Source organism: Mercenaria mercenaria, unplaced genomic scaffold (genome assembly GCF_021730395.1).
Source record: "Mercenaria mercenaria strain notata unplaced genomic scaffold, MADL_Memer_1 contig_1755, whole genome shotgun sequence".
NCBI classification, from domain to species: Eukaryota; Metazoa; Mollusca; class Bivalvia; order Venerida; family Veneridae; genus Mercenaria; species Mercenaria mercenaria.
Genome location: NW_026459757.1, coordinates 8764 through 10540, shown reverse-complemented (window position 1 = coordinate 10540; position 1777 = coordinate 8764). Strand labels below are relative to the sequence as shown.

The 1777-nt window shown below is 36.6% G+C and overlaps 1 protein-coding gene across 1 annotated transcript; it reads right to left on the bottom strand.

The window, feature by feature from the left end:
* Positions 1-583: 583 nt before the first annotated feature.
* LOC128551844 (BEN domain-containing protein 3-like) lies at positions 584-1467 on the bottom strand. Its single transcript, XM_053532764.1, has one exon. It carries the CDS (start codon positions 1397-1399, stop codon positions 683-685), a length of 717 nt encoding a protein of 238 aa, XP_053388739.1. The 5' UTR covers positions 1400-1467; the 3' UTR covers positions 584-682.
* Positions 1468-1777: the final 310 nt, after the last annotated feature.

Here is a 1777-nt window from a genome sequence, read left to right as displayed (position 1 = left end):
AGCAAAAATGTGTTTTAACAAATTTTATTACCTCCCTTTACAAATGACACGGTAAACTGTTTCTGCTTGGGGTATTCGAAGTATGCTATCACGTTCCCTATATTTTTTGTTGTGACGTTGCGTCATTGCATACGTGAAGATATATAGGCACCAGTTGAAAGCACTTGCAGTGAAAAATTAAAATCTTGGAAAAAAATCAGAAGTCTACTGCTGTTTTTCCATGGAAATCGAACTTTTTTAATAAATCAAATTATATGCAATGCATTTACTGAATGAAAAGCAAGATGACGGCAATGAAATAAAAACAAGTTAAAATAAAATGGACTTTTATTTAGACTACACATGCATGTATTTAATTAATTAAGTACAGTATGAACAACAACTTACATACTTAAAATAAAACGAGAAGCTCATTTTGTTCATGCTTTTCAATTTAAAAAAATGATACTATCTGAGCACTGTCAAACAGTATGCCAGTATAATATGTTTTTATGTCCACAAATAAAGCATGGTTAGCCTACAGTTTAACATTTTTTACACGCAATGAAAAATTCTATTGTGTCCACAAATAAAGCATGGTTAGCCTACAGTTTAACATTTTTTACACGCAATGAAAAATTCTATTGATCATGTATCTTGTACTGAAATATACAGCGAACAAATGAAACTTCATGTATGTCATCTAAATTTGAGCGCCGCCGTAGTAATCTAGCAATGATCTGTATGTGGTCGGTGTGAGCTCTGGTAAAGGAATCTGAGATCTTTGAGGCTGGTCGCAGTTCAATGCACTTGGTAGTTTGTCTTTTCGCCTTAGGAGCTCATTTATTTTAGGCACTACTCTGTCTCGCCACTGTTCGGCATCTACTAGCTCAGGATAGTAAAACGTAACGTATTGTTTCACTACAGATTTTCTTTCTGGACAGAGTTCCTGCTTCGATTTAACACCGCCCCCAAACCAATTATACTGATGGCGTAGATTTGTGGGGCCAAATAATTCAGGGAATAGTCTTTTCACAAGCTGAGCACCGAAGTTTCCTGCACCTTTTGAATCGCGTTTAATACTAGCAAGTTCCTCCTCACTAATACTATACTCTGACGGAACACTTTGCAATGATATAGAATGTTCACTTCTCTCGAAATTGTTTGTTACTTGAGCTGGAGCGGTACTAGCGCGTGAAGCAAGTAATGCGTCTAACTGTCCCCTCATGACACGGTTTTCCTGACGAATTTCATGGAGCTCCTTATTCAGTGATTCAATGCCGCGCGTTGCTTTTTCCAGCTGTTTGATTATATTTTTGTTCACACTGTCCTGAGAATTTAAAAATGACTGAAAGGGACCTGGTAACATATTCGATCGACTTAACCTAAACATAAAATCTGATCTTGATGGTGTTTCCATCTCAAGAGCACTCTGTTGTGGATGTACTGGTTCTACTGGATTGTTTTCTTGTTGCTGCACGTATTCATTGTTTTATTGTTGTTGTTCGTTTTCCTGATGTTGAGTCGTTTCTATTGGATTATTTTCCGGCTGATGCACGTGTTGATTGTTCTCGTGCTGTTGTTGTTCGTTTTCCTGTTGATGTGCTGGTTCTACTGGATTGTTTTCTTGATTTACAATGTTGATGTTGTTTTCCTGTTGTTGTTGTTGTTGTTGTGTGTTTTCTGGTTGAATTGGTGCTATCGATTTTGGTGCCACAGACTTAATAACCTTAGCTTTTGGTTTCCCTTTTGATGTCTGCAAATAAACGTCTTAATATAATTATCGCATAGATCTATA

What these genes read in the sequence shown, in the direction of transcription:
- LOC128551844 (XM_053532764.1), bottom strand. Translation starts at nt 1,399, where the DNA reads ATGGAAACACCATCAAGATCAGATTTTATGTTTAGGTTAAGTCGATCG.